Raw genomic sequence first — 19,495 nt, forward strand, 5'->3', positions numbered from 1 at the left:
AGATTTGTACTACCTGAACATTCATAGATGATTTCTCTGCATGCTATATTTATCTGATTTAACAAACACAGGAGAGTAAAGTGACAGATCATGGGAGAGAGACACAGGGGCATGGCCAGAGGCAGGCACTCTGGAAGTAGGAAAGCTGGTAGCTAATATCAAGGGAGAAAAATTAGGAAAGCAGACTCAACAATTGCTCAGGACCCTGGAGGGACCGGCCAGCCTGCAAAAATTAGTCATCCCTGGGACTGTCTTACTCAGGTCTCACCAGTCATTGTGTTCCCAAGGTGACAGCCTTGAGTTTCCAAAGATTGCTGAATGGGTTTCTATTCAGGAATGCAGGCTTATGTATGGCATCTCAGAGGGAAACCATCTGGGCCCGATGCTTTCTTGTAAGGTAGTTCATTGGTAACTTGCTCTATTTTTTTCTACAGTTCCTGGTCTATTTTCCTAAGAAAAATTATCTGTCTTGTCTGATTTTCAAGTTTATTTGCATGGAGGCATAGAAAATACTCTTGTAATAATTTTTTTAAAATCGGCTTCTGTTTCAAGACAATTTCCCCCTTGTCATTTCTAATTTTGTATATTTTTCCCCCGTTTCCTTTGTCAGGTTAAGCTAGTAGATTGTCTATTTTGTGATTTTTTTTTTTTCCCAATAAACCAGGTTTTTGATTTATTAATTAGATCCATGGTTGTCCTCTACCTCATTAATTTATGCTTTTATCTTCAGTATTTTCTTCCTGTTGCTTTTGTTTTTGTTGTTGTTTTGATGAGTTTTTTTGGTCTTAATTTTTATAAAACTGTTCGACTTGGAATTCAGCGTATTTATTTTTGTTCTTTCATTTTTATTGACAGAAATATTTAGGGCTATGCATTTTCCACTGATGACTGCATTGGATTCTTCTGATATGTAGTGTTTCCATCATCATTACTTTTCAGAAATTCTGTAGTTTTATTTTATATTTGTATATTTTCCCCCTTCAATAGAGAATATATTAGTAGAAGATTTTAAAGTTTTCCAGGTGACAGTGAAGAGTTTATGTTGAAGTTAAAGCATTATGCTTTGATTATACAAAGCATAAAGCATTATGCTATGTTAAAGCATTATGCTTTGATTATACAAAGCAGTGACAGTTGATAGTCCCTCCCTCATCGGGTAGAGATGCAGGTGAAGAGCAGCAGCATTTGTAAAAGTTCCTGGGTCCTGGTGATCACGGGTGAATAGCAGCTAAAAACGTTCATGATGTTTCCTCTACCCACAACACACTAGCCTATACAGAATAAAAGGTGTGATTGTGTACGAGCTGAAATAACATGTTCACTGTTTCCTTTGCTCTTGCCAGTGGGTGTGCACAGCATCATGAAGCATGATGCCATCATGGACGGAGCCAGTCCAGACTACGTGCTGGTGGAGGCAGAGGCCAACCGTGTGGCCCAGGATGCCCTCAAAGCACTGAGACTCTCTCGGCAGCGGTGTCTGGGAGCAGCATCTGGTGTTCCCACCTGGACCGGCCACAGGGGGGTGGCTGGTACACCAGCAGGAAGAAAGTAAGAGGTTGCCACCCTGCCATGCTTGTGAGGAGGCCAAACCTGCTGGGCTGGAAATAAAATCAGGGCAGGCGGGGGCGGGGATACCTCCTCCCATTTATCTGAAGCAATAGAAAATCTCTCAGGGAGGGATTGGGTCAGCCAGATGTATGTGACTTGGGGAAAGACTTTTATCATCTTACCTTCTTCTTTGCTTTCATTCCCTCCTTTCCAAAGCTGATTTTTCAGGGAAAGGAGAAATCTGTTTTGCTTAAGAGGTGATGTCATAAAAAATAGTAAGAGATACAGAATAACGATTAAACTTTAATAAGAGGATCAGCTAGGTTTCAGCAATCAGTAATTACTATGATATTCAGTGTGCTCTTTTAGAATAGTTTCCCTACCTAGAATTCAAGGGTAGTAAGTTGAGCAAGGATATTGAGTGGTTTTTACTTGAGATGCAGTAATAATTTCTACTACTTTACTAGGAGAGTAAAGTACGGGAATCTCAGGGGATAGAGCAGAAGCACCATGGCTGATGGAGCAGAAGCATCATGGCTGTGAGAGAATAACCGTGCAGAAGAAAATTGCTCCAAGAGGAGTTTAGTTGTTGGAAGGGCATTCTCATCTGTAAGTCACAAAGTTACATTTTATCAACTATGACTCTCTTCCGTATTTAGGAGAAGATTTGGTCAGAAAAGGAACTCCAGCTTCTCTGTGCAGCATCCCTCTTCAACGTCTCCAAAGGAGAAATGCCAGGTAATCTGATAGCCTATCAGCTTTTCATTTGTGAGATCTACTTAATTGAATTGCCATGAAAATTTCACTCGATTCTGCATGTGAAGAGCGTCACTGGCATAATGACATCTGATGTTTACATTGTATGCACTTTCATGCATTTATGAAGTACTTTTGTGTGAATTTAAAAGGGCCAGCGAACTTCCTAGAAAAGACAAAGTCTTTAACCCAAGATCCATAGTAGAATCTCTGTTTTGTCTTCCAAAAGTTCATATAAGGATGGGTGATGTGTGAGTTGCTGCTCATACCACCTGCCCCATCTGGAGGTGAAGTACTAGCTCCAAGGACCACTGCCCTCTAGACTAAAGGTCTAGAGGGCCTTTATTGAATGTTTGTAATTTCCTAGCTGCCAGAGCACTGTGCCCTTCTCTGCCTGTCCTACAACGCCGAAGGCCTTGAGTGCTTCTCTGAGAGTAAATAGTAGGCCATGCTCTTATCATTTAATACTTTTTTTCTGCTTAAGGGTCATGTTACTTATAAAATTTGAAAACTCCCAGGTTCAGATTCCTGTTTTAGGTTAATATGAACACATTTAGGAATAGAGAACCTTTTTTTTTTGACTTCCTGTGTTATGTTCTTTTAGCAGTAGGAATGTGAAGAAAAACTAGATTTATGTAGCTGTTCTAAGGAAACTCACATGAGGTGTAAAGTAGTAAAAAGATTTAAAAGTGAAGGAAGTACAGCTCTGATATTGTTCCTTATCCCACGGTGCTCAGTTCAGGGAAAATTTGGGAGGAAGAACAGTAAATGCCCACAGAGCTCGTACCTGCTGGAGACAGGTTTCCCTAGAAGCCTTCTTCGGAAGCCCGGCCCCACCCTCTCTGCCCTCCCTCCACTCCCGTCCCTCAGGATGGTGACGAAGCAGATAGTGTAGTTTTGGGTTTTTTAGGAAATGTTTTCTAGGAGTGGGTGCATTTAGACACTTGACTCTCCTCCTTTCCCTTTGCATTAGACGGTGTATCATCCATTCTCCATCAACCTCAGTGCCCTGGGCATGTGTGTTATCTTATGGCCCCTCAGAGCCTTTGGAGAAATAAGTAGTGGGAGCGTAAACTGGAGGTTAAATATATCGATGCACTGGTCTTCTTTCTCCAGGACAGCACTATGAAAAAGGATGGAAAAGACAATGTTTCGGAGCATTTTAGAGGAAAAGTTGAAGATGCAGAGCCTTCATCCGGGGCCCTCACTTCGTCCTCACTGTTGGCTAAGATGAGAGCTAGAAACCACCTAATTTTGCCAGAGCGCTTAGAAAGTGAAAGTGGGTGCCTTCCAGAGGCTTCTGCTCCTCCGCCTTCCAGCATGGAACACGATGACCTTCTGGTAGAAATGAGAAACTTCATTGCCTTTCAGGCCCAAGTTGATGGCCAGGCCAGCACTCGGGAGATACTGCAGGAGTTTGAATCCAAGTTATCAGCATCACAGTCTTGTGTCTTTCGAGAACTATTGAGAAATCTGTGCACTTTTCATAGAACTTCAGGTGGTGAAGGAATTTGGAAACTCAAGCCAGAATACTGCTAATCAATGTTACCTTCTGAACTTTAAATTGACTTTTTCTAGTGGAAATTTCTGATTATTGATCTTATGATTAATAATCATGTTTTGTCAATGGAAGTTGGCTGCATTTGATGTTTACTTTGAATGATAGCTACCTCATAATTAAAACTCTAAGGAGGAAGAAGTTCTTCTCTGAAACGTAAAAAATACCTGGATTTCTTTTTTTTTTCCAAATACCTGGATTTCTTTTTTTTTTTTTTTTCCAAAATTAATTATGAAATCAGGGACCTAACTGTTAATCCTTGGAACACATTTGTTCTTTTACCCAGAAGATGCTGTCAGGGAATACATACTACTCATTTAGAAGTTTATAGACCAGAACTCTCAAGAATTCTTTTTATTGGTGCTAAAGTCATGTCTTATATTCAGTTAGACCTGTTCGGTAAATCAGTTCATCAGTATCTGATAACAGAATTGTTTTTGGTACCTAGCTTTTAAATGTTTAAATCGATCATTTGCCACCCAAAAAAGAGATCAGACTTGTTACCTTTTGAGTCCTATTAGTTGCCTTTAAACGATCTTCTGTTAAGGTACTGTTAAATTGACAGGTATTTTTATTAGTACAGCATGGAATAGCTTGATAGTAAATGATGAGACATGTATTTTCAGAAACTTGTAGTTTTCTCAGTTTACAGTGGCTTTATTTTAAGCAAAGGGCACCTTTCCCCCCCGCATAGTGAATAGTGGTTTTAGGAAAATATATGTTATCTTTAAAAAAAAAACTCAAGCAGAACCAAAAGTAGATACAAATAAAACCACCAACGCACACACACGCACACACGGACGTTGCTCCAGACCACACCCGGATATACCATCATCACCACATGGTGAGCACCATTCCAGCCCTCTCTCTGCTTACATCCTGGGCGGGAACTTTGAACCTTTTTTACCTTATTCATTGTCTGTCTTTCTAAGGATGCTGGTAACTTTATATCAGACATCATTGTTCTCCTTCTTCTGTCCAGTCACCTTCATCTCTCTTTTCCCTTTCCGTTCGCCGTGGCTCTCCTGTTCTAGAGGTTTGGTTTTCAGCTGCATCTGTTTCTGGCTGTTGTTCATGTGTTTAGAGTTTTGTGATGATGTCGTTTTGATCCTTAGTTTGTTTTCTTAGCGTTGTTTTTCTTTCCTTGTCATTGTTTTATCATCACAGCTCTGAAGTCCTGTTTTCTGAAGTTCATTGGCTTCCTTAAATGTCTTCTAGAGCTGTCACGGTGCAGTTTGTTTCTTAGAGTTGTTCCCTCTGGCCTGCTGTTTTCACTCTTTCTGATTTTTCTGTATTGTGCTCTCCTTCTTCCCATGCTGTTTCTTTACATCTAGCTCATGCTAAAATCAGGCAGCTGGGTCCAGATCTGTATGCTCTTCCCTGCCACCCAGAGAGAAGGGGTGTGGGTTTGGAGGTCGGGGGGAGCCTCTGCTGGGCAGCATGCAGCTTTTGGTTGGAGGACTTGGGTTTTACTTTTCTGTTCTGAGATTTTGTTAAATAGCTTGGGCCATGAATCCTTCCCCTTAGATTAGGAGATGTCATTGTCAGAGTCATAATTCCCACCAGAATTTTCTGCTTCTTTTTTTGGATTCTGGCTTTTTTATTTTATTCTGTTTTTAGAGTGGTTCGGTATTAGAGGAAGAAGATTCTATTATTTTCTTCATTCTGCCATCATATCTAGAAATAATAGAGACTTTTAAACAGGTCAGTACATCCTAAACTTGACTACTTGGCTCAGAAGGGAGTCAAAATTAATGACTTTTGTTTCTGGGAGGTTCTTTTTTAATTTTTATTTTTGTAATCAAGTCATTAATTGAAATGTAATCATCATTTCAATTAAGAAAATTGCATCCCTTTTGTTCTCGGATTAAAGTACCAGTGCAGTTCACGAGTGTGAAGTGCTTTGGCATCCTAGCTCTGTTGTGTGAAATCTAAGCTCTACCAAGCTAGGGAAGTTGTAGCCTTCTCATCAAGTAGAAAATGCCAGCAAAAGTTATGATACAGTCACAGCAAGGTGGCCTTCACTCCAAGCCTTGTCTCAGCTCTGCCACCAGCTGAGACCTTGGGTAGTCACTGCCTTGCCTGTGTCTCAGTATGGATATCTGTAAACATCGTCATCGTGCCTCTGGGTGGAGAGACTTAGAGGAAGATGCTCTAAGTCATGGTTTTAACAACATAGAGTAACTTTTTCATTTAGATAATATCTAACTTTTGGAACTTTAAAAGCTTTGTACAATATAGATAATGTATTTAAAATGTTATATTGGTATTAAGCTACAATAAAGGATTTCAAAATTTTGTGAAATTTTAAAAATTCCTTAGTTAATACATGAATCACTCTTTAAAAACTTTCAAGCAGTACTCTGCCTCCCCACCCCCTCTTGTTCGTGTTCCAGAGATAAGTACTGTGTTTGGTGTGTATTCTTCCAGGCTGTTTTCGATGCCTTTACAGATGCGTGCAGCAGAGACTGCTGCTGTAATGTCTGTTTTCCCCTTCTCCTTTACTGATAAGATTCCTGCTTTTTACCTGGACACGTGGCTGCTCAGCTCACGACTCTACTTGCCAGCCTCCCTTATGGTTAATTGTGGCCACGTGACCAGGCAATGGGCTACAAAGAGAACATCCAGACTGGGCCCTTAAATGAGGAATTGGGTGTCCGCTCCATTCGGCATTCCCCTTTGTGCTGGCCGAGATGCCTGTGGGAGCTTTAGCAGTGACATGCGGTGGGGAGAGGTCGCGTGCTGAGGATGGAGACGTTGGCCTGCCAGTCTTGAACTGCTTCCCTTTCACCCGTTAACTTAAGAGCAAAATAAATTCCTGACTTGTTTAAACCACTGTCTTTTGGAGTCTTTTTGTTACAGCAGCTGGTTTTGTTTTATATGTGATTTACAAAAATGGGATTATCATCTTTATTATTTTGCAACTATTAACTTTTCATTTAACGTTATATACAACACATCCTTTCGTTCCTCTAAGTATAGCTCAACCTTCATGTAATTGCTGGAATTAAAATTAGGTGGATTTTTTATTTTAATGGTTGTAGTGAAAGTACTTCCTTCAATTCATACTCCATAAAAGGACCATTTCTCCACACCCTTGCCAACAGTAGGCCGTATCAATCTCGGAAGTTTGTTTTCCTAAACAATATTGTGGTTGAAAATACCTTGTTTTAGCTTGAATTTCCCTGATTACTTATAAAACTAAACATTTCCATGTTTTTTGGCCATTTCTAGATCCTCCATTACAAGTTGCTTGTTCATGTTATGTTAGCCTAGTTTCACTATAGATCATTTTCTCTTAGGGGTGACCCTCTTTCCCAAACAAAAATGAAAAGGCAGTTGTTCCTACTATTATTGAATAGTCCAATCTTTTCTCCATCCATTTGAAATGCCTAGTTTATCATATGCTAAATTGTCTGTTTCTGGACAGTGGATCTAGATTCTATTCTACTGAACACACACTTCCCTGTCCAACTTTGTACAGTGTTTTGCTATCTATAGGCATGTTTCCCTTCCTTTTTCCCCCCTCTTCATTCATTGTCTTATTCTTGTGCATTTTGTTTCAGGTGAATCTTAGAATCGGTTTATTAAGTTCCACTAAAATTGTGTTGCTCTTTTGATTGGGATTGTATTAGTTTATACATTAATTTGAGGATAATAGACTTCTTGTAATTAATGTAGTTTTTCCCATTAGCATCATGGTAGGCCTCATTTGATTAGAGTACGTTATATTCTTGGATAAAATTTTAATAACTTGCTTCATGAAGGTCTTGCACATTTCATATTAGGTTTATTCAGCTATTTTATAGATTTTTAGTTTTGTGAGGGAGCTTTTTACTTTTGCATGAAAATATGGAGGATTAGAACACAGAACTTTTTTATGATGTTTATCATACAGTTTTTAATTTAAATATAGTCAAATTCAGTCTTTTCATGTTTCATTTTGTTTCCTTATTTAAGAACCCCTTTCCTAACCTAAAGTCTTGATTACGTTCCCATGAATTCTCTTGTAAACACCATGTGGATAGTTGCTTTTTCTAGCACCTTTAAAAAAATAGTTCATCCTTTCCCTCCTGACTTGCAAGCCTTCCTCTATCACTATATCTAATTTCCATGTAATTATGGGAATGTTTCTGGGCTCTGTACTCTGTTAAATTGGTCCACTTCCTTAACTTTGCCACTAACCCACTGTTTTAATAATTGTAGCTTTATAATTGGCAATCATATATGGTAGAATGATTCCCCTCATCTTCCAAAAAATTTCTTAGTTCCTGAACCTTTGTTTGGGATCAGCTTGTCACATTTGGATTTTGTCGTTGTTTTTGAAATCGTAATGACTGTACAGATTACTTAGGGAGGATTGTTTACTGAGTTTCTCATCTATGAATAGGGCATACCACTCTGTTTATAATACATATTATAAAGGCATAATTCCATTATGTCTTTCACTTTTATAAGGTCATGCACATCTTACATTATCTCCTAATTATCCTACAGTTTTTGTTGCTATAGTAAGTAACATTTTTAAAATCACATTTTCTAGTTTATAGGAGTATTGTTGGATTTTACGTATTGGTCTTGTATTTAGCAACCTTGCTTGAACTCTTATTAATTCCAGTAAGTCTGTAAATTGTCCTGTGTGTTACAATCATGTCAGCTGCAACTAATGCCAATTGTATTTCTTCTGTTTCAATACTTCCACCATGTATTTCCAATATGATAACGAATATAATTGACAACGTTGACATCCTTGCCTTATTCCTGACTTCTAAAGTTTTACCGTTAAATACGCAGTTGCTGTAGCTTTCTGGCAGATGATCTCTGTCAGGTTAAGGAAATGCTCTTTCTGGGCTTCCCTGGTGGCACAGTGGTTAAGAATCTGCCTGCCAGTGTAGGGGGCACAGGTTCGAGCCCTGGTCCGGAAAGATCCCACATGCCGTGGAGCAAATAAGCCCATGCACCACAACTACTGAGCGTGCGCTCTAGAGTCCGCGAGCCTTGACTGCTGAGCCCACGTGCCGCAACTACTGAAGCCCGTGAGCCTAGAACCCATGCTCCTCAACAAGAGAAGCCACCGCAATGAGAAACCCACGCACTGCAACAAGGAGTAGCCCCCGCTCGCTGCAACTAGAGAAAGCCCACGCACAGCAACGAAGACCCAATGCAGCCAAAAATAAAGTAAATAAATTTAAAAAAAATGAAATGCTCTTTCCAATCCTGAATCCAGTGCTGAATTTTATTAAATGCTTTTTCTGCACTATTGATTTAATTGTGTAGGTTTTCTCCTTTAAATCTCTCTCGGTGTTGTAAAGTACACAGTAATTTTCCAAAATTAAAACATCTTTTAGACTTCTACTGACAGAATGGCAGTGTGAAGGACCCTGCAGTAGTGCAATCCAGAAAATGACTATAACTGGACAAAATTCCAGAAGACACACACCCCCTCCCTCCCCCAGAAAATTGAATATATCTGGAAATAATCCTAAGGGTATATTGTAAATGAAGAGACAGTCAAGAAAATCTACTAAACCTTGGTAAGAACAGCAAAAGTCTGTGACTCTTGAGCCACGACCTATTCCTTCCCTGCTTCCTCCTCATCTCAGTGTGGTGACAGAGTCTGTGATCCAGGAAGGTTCAGCCAAGAAAATGTGGCTCCTTCCTGCAATTCCCAATCCAGGGATACAGTATCTCACTGGGAGGGCATGCTGGCAGCATTTCTCATCCCCTCCAGCTCCAAGTTGCAGGGGCTAAATTCATGGAGTATAATAACATATAATAAGCATATAACATATATAAACATATATATAAACATATAAGCATAATAACAAGTGAAAAATTCACTAGGCTTGAACTGGCTGAAGAAAGATTCAGGCAATTTGCAGATAGATGGATAGAGATTATACTCTCCAAAGAACAGAAAAAAGAATGAAGAAAAAAGTACAAAGCCAAAGGGAAACGTGCTACACCATTAAGTGCACCAATATATGCATAATGGGAGTACTGGAAGGAGAGAGAGAAAAGAGGAGAAAAAATATTTTAAGAAATGATGCCTGAAAATATCCCAAATTTATTTTTAAAAACTCCATGAAGCTCAGTGAACTAAATGCGAAGGCTCTCACTGGCAGATCAGTGAAATTGCTGAAACCAAAGACAAAATCTTGAAAGTGGTGGATGAGAAATGATGCATCATTTACAAGGGAACTTCAATATGATTAACAGTTAACTTCTCAGAAAACAATAGAGGCCAAGAAGGCAGGGATAACAAAGTCCTCAAAGAAAAAAACTATCAACCTAGAATCATTTTACCAGCGAAGTTATTAAAAAATGAAGGCGAAATAAAAACTTGCCCAGATAAACAAAAACAAAATTTGTTGGTACCTAGTAAGAAATACTAAAGGGGAAGGGGAGTGAGGAGTGAGGCCAGGCTCCCTGGTTTTGGGGGACTGAACACCCCCCGAGACCTATCACTTCTCTTCCACTGACCCAGCCACCCTCTGCCTTATCCTTCTCATTACCCAACCCCACCCAAGGGAGAGAACAAAGGGCAGTGACTCCTGCCCCACCCCCCCTTCCCAATCTGCAGCACCTGTAGTCCAGTCCACTTTTTCTTCAACATCTACTCAGAAGGCAAACCCCAGAAGTTCTGAGTGCCACGCTCTAAACTCCGTCATCCACACGGGACTCCTGCCCATGACAAGGCCCACCATGAGCCCAGGCAAGCTGGGCCTGCCAGGGGAGCAGATGGCCCACAAGGAGAGTGTCTGGGAAGGGATAACCAGCTTAGGCCCGTCTAGATGCATTTCCCCTGAGCTCTCAGTTTGCCCACAGCCAGTGGGAGCAGAGGCAGCAGGACCTAGGTGTCTGGTCTAAAGCCTGGCTCAGGTAATGCTCTGGCTCTCAAGTTAATTGGGGAGAGCACGGGGAGAGGGATGCCATGGAGGGCAGCTCCTCAGGCCACATGGGCCTTCTTCTGAAGGAGACAGGGTGGGCATCCTCAGCAGGGGGCATCAAGGTGGCACAGTGTGCATTGAGGGCAGGTGCTGTGTGTTTCTGGGGTGAATTTATCAAGTCCCCCAGTGCACCTTCCTTCCCTTATTCCCCCTTCCTCCTCCTCCCCCTCTCTCAATCATTTGGTCATGTTTATTATGTGTCAACAGTATGCACCATTAATCTGTTCTCTAAGGGTAAATAAAGAAGGTAGGGGGGCTTCCCTGGTGGCGCAGTGGTTGAGAGTCCGCCTGCCGATGCAGGGGACACGGGTCGTGCCCCGGTCTGGGAGGATCCCACATGCCGCGGAGCGGCTGGGCCCGTGAGCCATGGCCACTGAGCCTGCGCGTCCGGAGCCTGTGCTCTGCAACGGGAGATACCACAGCAGTGAGAGGCCCGCGTACCGCAAAAAAAAAAAAAAAAAGAACGTAGGGACTTCCCTGTGGTCCAGTGGTTAGGACTCCGTGCTTCCAAGGGTTCGATCCCTGGTATGTGGGCCTCTCACTGTTGTGACCTCTCCCGTTGCGGAGCACAGGCTCCGGACGCGCAGGCTCAGCGGCCATGGCTCACGGGCCCAGCCGCTCCACGGCATGTGGGATCTTCCCGGACCGGGGCACGAACCCGTGTCCCCTGCATCGGCAGGCGGACTCTCAACCACTGCGCCACCAGGGAAGCCTCTGAATACCTTTAATAACAGATTATATTACATATATTTTTTCATTTGGTGTCTTCATTTAATCACTTTCCCATGTTAAGAATTCTTTTGGAAAAAAAAAGAATTATTTTGGTCACATAATATTGTCATATGCAGATATATCATAATTTATTTCATTTATTAAATAAATAAGCCTATGAGGTTTATACCATTTTTATCAACTTAATATATCATTATTTAACATCAGTTTCCCATTTTCTCCTGTTATAAATAATACTGGTGGACATTTCCATGCATGACAGTTTTCTCTCCCTTCTCATTCTGGATCAGTTTCCTGGAAGGATTCCCAGGTCAGAGACCTTTGCATTCCCTGGAAAGGAAGAGGCCAGCTCCCTGGCTGGCGTGGCGTTTCTAGGCATCTGGGTCTAATTTCATACTGGTGCTATGTGGAGCTTTTGCGAATGTGGGCTCAGCTCATGGCAGGGTTGCTGTGTCCCTGGTGGAAATCCCTCAGGTCCTGGGATCCCCCCATAGTTGGAGGGAGGTCTCCTCCTTTCAGTCATGGACCTGCCCCTGACCTCCCCTGGCTGGCTGCTATCTGGTGTCACCTGGATGTAAGTGGTGGAGGGGGCCTCAGCCCTCTGGGCTGGAGGGGCTGGGTGCCCAGGGAAGCAGCGTGGAATGTGCTATGTGCCAGGCACTGCTGCCACTTCACGTGCATTGTCTCAGATGGACCTCCTCCAACACCACCAGGCTGCTCTGACTCCAGTTCCCAGGTGTCCAGGTTAGGCTCTGGTGTCCCTGGACACCACACGCAGGTGCTGGGCTGCAGGGCGGCAGTCAGCCACATTCTCTTTTCACTCTTTTGATGATGCCCAAGGCAGAGGATCTGGGTCAGCACAGGGATAAATACCCTTAATTTAAAAATCTTGCTGTTTTGAAATAATTTCAACATTACAGAAAAGTTATGAGAATGTCAGAGAACTCCCTTGACCTAGATTCACCAACTGTTTACATTTTTGCCCCATTTGCCTGTGCACACGCACACACACACACACACACACACTTTTTCCTGAACATTTGAATGTAAGTTGTATACATGCCCCTTTACCCCTAAATATTTCAGTGTGCTTTTCCTAAGAACAAGGACAATCTCTTAGATACCCACAGTACAGTTATCAAAGGCAAGAAATTTAACTTTGATGTAATACTATGATCTGATATGAAGGCCATATTTGGATTTTATCAGCTGCCCCACTCTGTCCTCTGCAGCTCCTGCCACCCGCCTGTCCAAGACCACACACTGCCTTTGGTCATCCATTCTTTTAGTCTCCTTTAAGTGGAGTAGTCCCATCTTTCTTTGGCTTTCATGACCCTCACAATTTGGACATTGCAGAATGTCTCTCAGTTTGGGTCTGTGGGGTGTTTGCTTACGATGAGGGTTTGGTGAAGCATCTTTAGCAGAGGTGGTGTCTTGTCCCCTCCGGGCACGGCCTTGGCAGGCTTGATGAGCTTCTGACCCCATATTGGTCATGCTGACCTTGACCACCTGGGGAAGATGGGTTTCCCCCCGGGCTCCTTGCGTCTATGTTACTCTTTACCCCCCTCTGTAAGCTCGTTAAGTATTTAGTGGGGAGCTGCTTTTGAGATTATATGGCTATCTTGTTCCTCATCAAATTCTTGCCCACTGTTTTTAACCTTCATTGATGAGATTTGCCTGGATCCATGATGACTATGATGGTTGCCAGAGGACCTTCTAACTTCATCATTCCTTCTATATTTATTATTGGCATTCATTGGAAGGAAGAGCTGTCCCTGCTTATTTATTTAGAGAAGAATGGACTTATGGAATTTTATTTTGTTCAGTAGATTATAATCCATTAGTACCATCATTTAGTTTGACGCTCAGACATTCCCAGTCTTGACCCGGAGCTGCGTTAAGTGAGTGAGCTCTTATAGCTTTTTGACGTGTTCCCATAGTTTTTGGCTACTTCCTTCCCTCCTGGCACAGCAAGATAGTTCAGGCTCAGGGTGTACTTTTCTCCTCTTGAGTTGGAATCAGCCATTCCTCTGAGTCGTGTCCCCACCCCACCTCTCTCTCTTTCTTTTTATTCTGAAACAATTTCAAACTTACATAGCATTTGCGAGCCCGACTCCTGTTTTAGTGGGGAATGGTACTGAAAAACCAAATACGTTATATGCTCATTGCTGTTGGAGTATCATTTGTATTCCATATTTATTTTCAGTCTATCCTCAGGAACACAAAGATACTGGGTTTATAATAGTGCTTTAAAGTGTTTATTTAAAATAAATTTTGGGTAACCAAAGTGATATGATTTATAGAAGAATATGAAGTCAATATTATGCACTGAATTTGTTGTATCACATTGAAAAGGTGGGAAATAGATGAATGAAGTCAGGAAAACCCCAGACCACATTGTACTGGACTTGGTTTTGAGCACCAAGGGGCACTTTGGCGTCCCCCCAAAACACTGAATGCTGGGAATGCCCAGCTCGTGGGGAAGTTGGCTTGGGCTAAGAAAAATAGCTCATTCATATCAAGTCAAAGGAACTTAATGTTCTCAGCAAGCCTATGAGATTTATACCATTCTTGTTGCCATCGTACAGATGGGCAAACTGAGGCACAAAAGGCCATTTGGTGGGGCAGGGCTCTTTGGTGCTGCAGTAACTCAAGTCTGTGATGGTGACCAGGATGCTGATCTGTACTTTCTTAATCTGGGGTGTGGGTTGTGGCACTGAATGAAATTTAAGGTCTCTTCCATTGCTAATATTCAAAGATAAAATGTTTATTGGGATTGTCTTTCCATTAAGAACATGCACTGGCTTGGGTCTGCTTAGGCAGAAAACCATAGCTTGCTCATCTGGTTTGTCTTAAGGAGAACTGGTGCATATTAAAGAAATTTACTCATCTCAACACATCTTATTTCTAAGTCTCAGATTCTTTATATGTAAAATGGGGATAAATATAGCGCCTACTTCTTGAAGCTACTGTGAAGATTGGTTTCAGATAATGCAAAATATCAAGTGCCTGGCACATAGAAAGTTCCCATTAAATGCTAACCATTGGGGGAAAAACACCATTCAGCTAATAAGACCCAGGGTTTGCACCCAGGTGGTGCGGTCGCAGGGCCATCCTGTTTGATTCCTACCTGTTGGGACCCTGCTGTCTCTGGGTGTCTGTCTGCATCCAGGAGAAGGCCTTGACCAGGAGCTTTCTGGTTCTGACCACAAAGAACGTGGGTACGCTGCAGAAGGACAGCTATGGCAAGATCGACCAAAAGTGGACAGGAAAGAGAACGGGAACTCCTTGCTTGTCATCTACACCAACAGCAGGGGCAAGGAGCCCCCTGGGGGACTAGCCGGCCCTGCCCAATGGTGAGGACAGCTTCACGCTCAGCCTGAGTGGGTGAGGGCTTGGTTGACAGTGCGCTGGATGTCACGGGCCCCTCTGACAGGCACGGGAGGCATCAGAGATGAAAGCAGTCAGGTCCCAGCCCTTTGCACACTGAGAATATAGTCAAAGTCCCAAATGAGCAGGACCAAAGCCTGGGTGTGCTGGCCACTGGCCCAGATGGAGTAGAAGCTGCCTTCAGAGCCCTTCCCCAGCCCTCCCTGGGCTTGGCCGCTCCCCTCTCTCCTAATCACTTTTCCCCGCAGGGTCCTGCCTGCCCAGCCAGCATGAAGCTTCAGGCTCCACTCATGGCATGACTCCTGAGCCCACGGACCCGGGTTCCAGTCCTGGCTGTTTCTTCCATCAGTCCATCGTGATGGAGTTGGAGTGGACTGACAGTGCCGCATCCTGCCCCAGCTCAGTCCCTCCACGGCTCTGGGGTTTTGCCCTCCTCTCATACCTTCTGTGGGGCTGGGGTCTGCAGAGTGGCTTGGCAATCAGAGACCCTGGCCCGTGGGTCCCCCAGCTCCCAACCATCAGTATCCCCATCGCAGACAGAAGCTTATCATTTTGCAGGAAAAACCCAACCGCATAGGCATGAGTCTATGGGAACACTGGCTGTCTGCAGAGCAAAATGGGAACAGATTCTTTAGATCTGCAGAGCCTTCTGCTGCTTTACTGTGGAGGTGCCCTGACAGCAGGACGCCTCTGGGCATGTCTGGGCCCCACTAGGCTGGCAACAGTTTGTTGACTGAATAGATGAAAGCAACCCCAATACTCATTTTCTACAAATAATCCTCTGGCTGTATTGGGGGACCAGACAAGCCCCCTCGGGCCCCTGTTCCCCTCCAGGTTTTTGTGTGCCAAGGACCAGGGTCAGGCTGAGCCGGGAAATCCTGTGCGAGGGGGCAACTGTGCCTTGTTCCCAGCACCCTGGCTCTCTGGAAGGTCAGGGGCAGCTTGTGAGTGACTGGTTGTGGCTCTGCAGAGCTGAGTGTTGCCTGAGGCCTTGGCTGTTTCCAAGGTCCCCCCACCTTCTCTGCGGCTGACACTGCCTCCCCAGATTCCTCCATCAAACACTTCCTTGAGGGACGGCAGATGCTGAAAGCAGCGCTCACTCTTCTTGCTCCTAGGCTGGCCCCTAGTTTAGAAAGCTTTCCGTGAACACGACAAGGAAGACGAGCCGTCGTGCAGGGAGCCTTCAGGGCTGTCTTTTCCTTCTCTAGTCCCCTCCTAAGCAGAAACAAAGATTCAATGGATCCAGGATCCTAAATGTAAGACTAGAATAGGGGAAGTGTCTGGAAAAACAGGGATGTGGGCGTGCAGGATGGAGGGGAAGTGATGGGGCTGATGTAGGCAAGATTGGGGTCCTCCTGGGGGCTGGGGAGGAGGGGTTTCCCTTTCTGGGTAACTAGACAACCAGCGCCCGACTGAGCAATGAGGGCTCTGCCTCTGCCTAACTCATCACGAGGGCAGTGGGGGGACAGCCCTGGCTCAGCGAGGCGAAAGCCCAGAGGGGGTGGGATTGTCCTGGGTAAACACACAGCCACTGCCACACAATAAACTAAGAAAAACATTTGCAACACAGATGACAAACAGAAGAGTGAAATCTTTTTGCATTTAAAGATCTTACAAATCATTGATCCTCCGGTAGGAATCATGAACCCTCCAACAGGAAAATAAACAAGCCCCCACCCCCGAAACCCCAAAGAAATACAGTATAGTAGAAGCAATATATGTACAGTAAACTGTTTAACCCCATAAAAATGAGAAAAAGAAAGATAAAGCAAGATGCCTTTTTTGTGTGTGGCTTAGACTGTCAGAAATGATTTTAAAAGTTGCCTGCTGGGCTTCCCCGGTGGCACAGTGGTTAAGAATCCACCTGCCAATGCAGGGAACACGGGTTCGAGCCCTAGTCTGGGAAGATCCCACATGTCGCAGAGCAACGAAGCCCGTGTACCATAACTACTGAGCCTACGCTCTAGAGCCCGCGAGCCACAACTACTCAGCCCACGTGCCTAGAGCCCGTGCTCTGCAACAAGAGAAGCCACCACAATGAGAAGCCCGCGCACCGCCATGAAGAGTAGAGTAGCCAGAAGCAGAGAGGGATGAGTGAGTGACGGGTTTCTGGGCACAGAGAGGCAGCCGGATGACAGCAGATGAGAGCAGGTAAGACTCTCACTCACCAGCAGCTCTGCACTGGTGCCTCCCCTAAATGATCTCCTTTCGTGCACCCTCACCATAGTTTCATTATGGCTCATTAAACAATGATAATTAAAACAAAATATATTAGATTTGTTTGTCTTGGACTTCATAAGGGAATGAGGTTTGCAATGGTGGCGGTGCAGATCTAGGACTTCAAGACTTACAGTCAGCAGAGTAATTAAGGGGAAGTTGCCTTTGTCGTGCAAAGATGCACTTCTCAGGGGTAATGAACTCTCACTGGTGGTGGGAGTCCTAGCTGGGGTGGGGGAAGGGCCAGGGGCTGCCAGAAACTGGTCCAGCTGGGGGAGGAGCTGGAGTTTGTTGGGTCAGCAGAATGCTGTGCTCCAGGTGCTGTTCTAGACACTGGGTTGCTCCACTGAGCTTGCACGGTAGCAGGGAGGGGGACCGATAAAACACACGAGAAGGTTTTGATAGCTAAAAAGGAAATGAAAGCAGAGAGTTGGGGGCTGTGGGGAGAGTGGGGCTGTGGTAGCCCTGGGAGCCTTCTCTTGAAGAGATGACTTAGAGGTGGGAAGAGATGATGTGAGTGCCAGAGGCTTGAAGGTGTCAACTTAAAAAAAAATGCGCAGCGTGAGAGTTGCCAGTTAAGTTTTATTTGAGGCAAAATGAGGACTGTAGCCCAGAGACAGCATCCCAGATAGCTCTTAGAAACTGCTCCAAAGAGGCAGGGGGGGAAGGTCAGCATATATGTGATTTTGGTGAAGAGTGAATACATGTAATCAAAGCACATATTTTTTTTTCTTTTTTCTTTTTTTAAAGGGAAGGGGATACAAATACATTTTATTTAAATCTCAGAGGATGAGGTTACTTCAGCTGGATCTGAGTAACATCATATATTAGAAGATGCCTGATTTCCAGTAACAGAAATCTACATCAAACTGGCTTAAGCAGCAAGGGAATTTATTGGCCTCGATCATTGGGAAACCCCAGAGGCAGCTGCTTCAGGTACAATTGCATTGACAGATACCAACTTCCATAGGGGCTTTGACCGTCTCCATCTTGGGACTTTACTGTCTGCTATGAAGACTTCACTTTAAGGGACGTTCTTCTCATGAGGCAGCACAGACGGCGCCTGTGTACTCCAGGCTTCTGGACACTTTGTTGTCTCCTATCTCAGAATGAAAAAGGCTGTCTTATTTGGGTCATGTGCTCAACCCCGGGGTCAGTTCCTCCACCTAGAGGGCAGCATAGTCTGGCCCTCCTGGGTCATGAAGCATATATTTTTTATGAAATTTTCTGCTAGTCGCATGCAGGTTACTGCTAGTCGGGAGGAACAGTTGTCACCATGAAGGATTTTAGTGCTTTTCTAGATATGAGGAGATACAAGAATTGGGCTCATAAAAGTGGCTCCTGAAAATATCTAACTATCTGAAGACCTGTTCTGCCAGTTTTTCCCAGAGTACAGAGTGCCTCATTTCTGCTCTCCACCTGAGCTCCTTTCAGGGGGTGTTGAAAGTCAGCAGCTGCAGCGGTGCATGATTTAATCCTTGTAGAGGTAGGTGGCACGTGTCAGTAGAAAATGCCAATTTGTAGTTGACAAAGCCTTCCCAGACAGAGAGGAGAGCCAGCAAGAGGGTGGTAAGACAGCTGGCCAGGCTGGGGTGGGGACTGGGTACAGGAGGGGCTTCTCTGATCGTCCCATGTGAGATGCCCCATTAGGACACCCCCAGTGTCCTCTTGCTCTTCACCCCCTGGCATGGAGGCAGACCACCAATTTGTATAATAAAGACCCTCTCTGCAGGCTGTGGACCCAGACGGAGCCAGAGGCAGAGGCAGCTGGGAAGTCCTGTTCTTGAGCTGGAGCTACGTGTGAGGTCCGGGGTGCACCCCCATCTTCATCTGCAGTGCCCACTTGAAGGAGAAGATGCGTCCAGCTCCTGCAGTGGGAATCAGCTCCCTCCATCCACCTGTCCATCCTGAAACCAGAAGACATTCGCATATTCTGAGCCCTCACTCTGTGCCAGGGTCTTGGTGGGAGCAGGCAACATACAGATAAATCAGCCGGGGCTCCAGTTGTGGACGTGAAGCTGTCTGTACAGGATTTTGAGCTGAAGAGGAAGCAGCTACTGTCTTTGCAGTTTGGTGCCACCTGGTGGCAGTTTCTGGCTCCGGCTTAAATCACTGGGGGCGACTCTGGGTTGGGGGCTCCATGGGACCTCAGGATAACAGTAGCAATCTCAGAAGTTGCATAGTCGGTTGGTAACACTTTGCCAGCCCAGTCTGAGGAAATTGGGCTGGGAGAACTGGGGACACAGAGAGCCCTCCCCCATCCCCTTTTCTGCTCCCCAAGATGGGGTTGCCTAGGGTTTTCCCTTCCTGCCTTCCTCCCACTCCCTCTGCTCTCCTGTTAATC

The 19,495-nt window shown here is 44.4% G+C and overlaps 1 protein-coding gene across 2 annotated transcripts in view; it reads left to right on the forward strand.

The window, feature by feature from the left end:
- Positions 1–6,682, forward strand: part of ERCC6 (ERCC excision repair 6, chromatin remodeling factor) — a 76,211-nt gene extending 69,529 nt beyond the window's left edge. For both annotated transcript variants that reach the window (XM_060034648.1, XM_060034649.1), the window contains exons 19-21: positions 1,344–1,548; positions 2,208–2,286; positions 3,421–6,682. In XM_060034648.1, the coding sequence (XP_059890631.1) occupies positions 1,344–1,548; positions 2,208–2,286; positions 3,421–3,843 (707 nt within the window). In that variant the 3' untranslated portion in view covers positions 3,844–6,682. The remainder of the gene's footprint in view (positions 1–1,343; positions 1,549–2,207; positions 2,287–3,420) is intronic.
- Positions 6,683–19,495: the final 12,813 nt, after the last annotated feature.

This window comes from Delphinus delphis, chromosome 16, assembly GCF_949987515.2.
Source record: "Delphinus delphis chromosome 16, mDelDel1.2, whole genome shotgun sequence".
NCBI classification, from domain to species: domain Eukaryota; kingdom Metazoa; phylum Chordata; class Mammalia; order Artiodactyla; family Delphinidae; genus Delphinus; species Delphinus delphis.